This window comes from Sinocyclocheilus rhinocerous, unplaced genomic scaffold (genome assembly GCF_001515625.1).
Source record: "Sinocyclocheilus rhinocerous isolate Xijiao unplaced genomic scaffold, SAMN03320098_v1.1 scaffold2531, whole genome shotgun sequence".
Lineage (NCBI taxonomy): Eukaryota > Metazoa > Chordata > Actinopteri > Cypriniformes > Cyprinidae > Sinocyclocheilus > Sinocyclocheilus rhinocerous.
In genome coordinates this window covers 89,379-90,695 of record NW_015661073.1, presented here as the reverse complement: position 1 = coordinate 90,695, position 1,317 = coordinate 89,379, and the positions used below count along the sequence as shown (strand labels likewise).

At 42.1% G+C, this 1,317-nt stretch overlaps 1 protein-coding gene across 1 annotated transcript in view; it reads left to right on the top strand.

Annotated features, from left to right (window-relative positions):
* LOC107726219 (putative histone-lysine N-methyltransferase PRDM6) overlaps nucleotides 1-698 on the top strand; it is a 29,675-nt gene extending 28,977 nt beyond the window's left edge. Inside the window, exon 6 of the mRNA XM_016535741.1 lies at nucleotides 518-698. Within this exon, the coding sequence (XP_016391227.1) occupies nucleotides 518-698 (181 nt within the window). The remainder of the gene's footprint in view (nucleotides 1-517) is intronic.
* The last annotated feature ends 619 nt before the right edge of the window (nucleotides 699-1,317 follow it).

The following is a 1,317-nucleotide window of genomic DNA, read 5'->3' as shown; positions in this document are numbered from 1 at the left end:
GTGTCTCGTTCCCTTCGGGGAACCATGGTTACATACGTAACCTGGAGACGTTTTCTCTTCCTCTTCTCTAAAGCAGCGCAGCCTGGCCTCGCCCCCTTTGCTGCCTTTTTCCCGAGGGCGGGGTTTATCTGTGTTTGTGATGTCACGAACCCGGGAAGTAACTCGTTGTAGTCCCTACCAGCCGTTTTTGTAGGCATTAAACTGCCAGAATTTTAAAAGACGATATCTCCGTTTGCATTGAACTTTCAGCTTCGTAACTTTGCAGATATTGTTTATGCTCAAACAGCAACATTACACACTAACTAACGTTAAAAAAGTCAAATCGCAATGAACCACACCTTTAACTGCCACTTGACTAATAATTGACTTAGGATGGTTACCGCGGTAAACACGGGCTCTCAGACGGCGGTGAGCGCTGTAGATATTGACTGATGCTCTGGACTGTGTTCCTGGCTCCGCTGCTGATGAGGGTCACTCTGGTTGTCATGGTAACGCATCGGTGTGCTCTGTGTTTCAGGCCGTATCAGTGCGGACACTGCTCGCAGTCGTTCTCGCAGCCGTCGGAGCTGCGCAATCACGTGGTCACGCACTCCAGCGACCGGCCCTTCAAGTGCGGCTACTGCGGCCGAGCCTTCGCCGGAGCCACCACCCTCAACAACCACATCCGCACGCACACCGGGGAGAAGCCTTTCAAGTAAGTAACAGTGAGTACCATCCATTCCTACAACACCATCCTTTATCTCATCACACTGATTTCAGTAGAGTCCACACACGTGACCTTTTGACTTCAGTTTACGAGTCATGTTTTCAAGCTCTCCGTTATATATATATATATATATATATATATATACACTGCTGTTCAAAAGTTTGGCATCAGAACGATTTTTAATGTTTTTTACAGGAGTTTCCTCTGCTCATCATGGCTGCATTTATTTGATCAAAAATACAGTAAAAAAATGTGAAATATTATTATAATGTAAAACAGCTGTTTTCTATGTGAATCTCTGTTAAACTGTAATTTATTTCTGTGATCAAAGCTGTATTTTCAGCATCATTACTGCAGATTGCAGTTTCCAAAAAAATATTTGTCAGCACAACTGTTGATAATTCTAATAATAAATCAGCATATTAGAATGATTTCTGAAGATCATGTGACACTGAAGACTGGAGTAATGATGCTGAAAATACAGCTGCGCATCACAGAAATAAATTACATTTTAAAGGATATTAAAATAGAAACCGTTATTTTACATTGTAATAACGTTTTGCAAGATTCCTGTTTTTTTCTGTATTTTTGATCAAATAAATGCAGCCGTG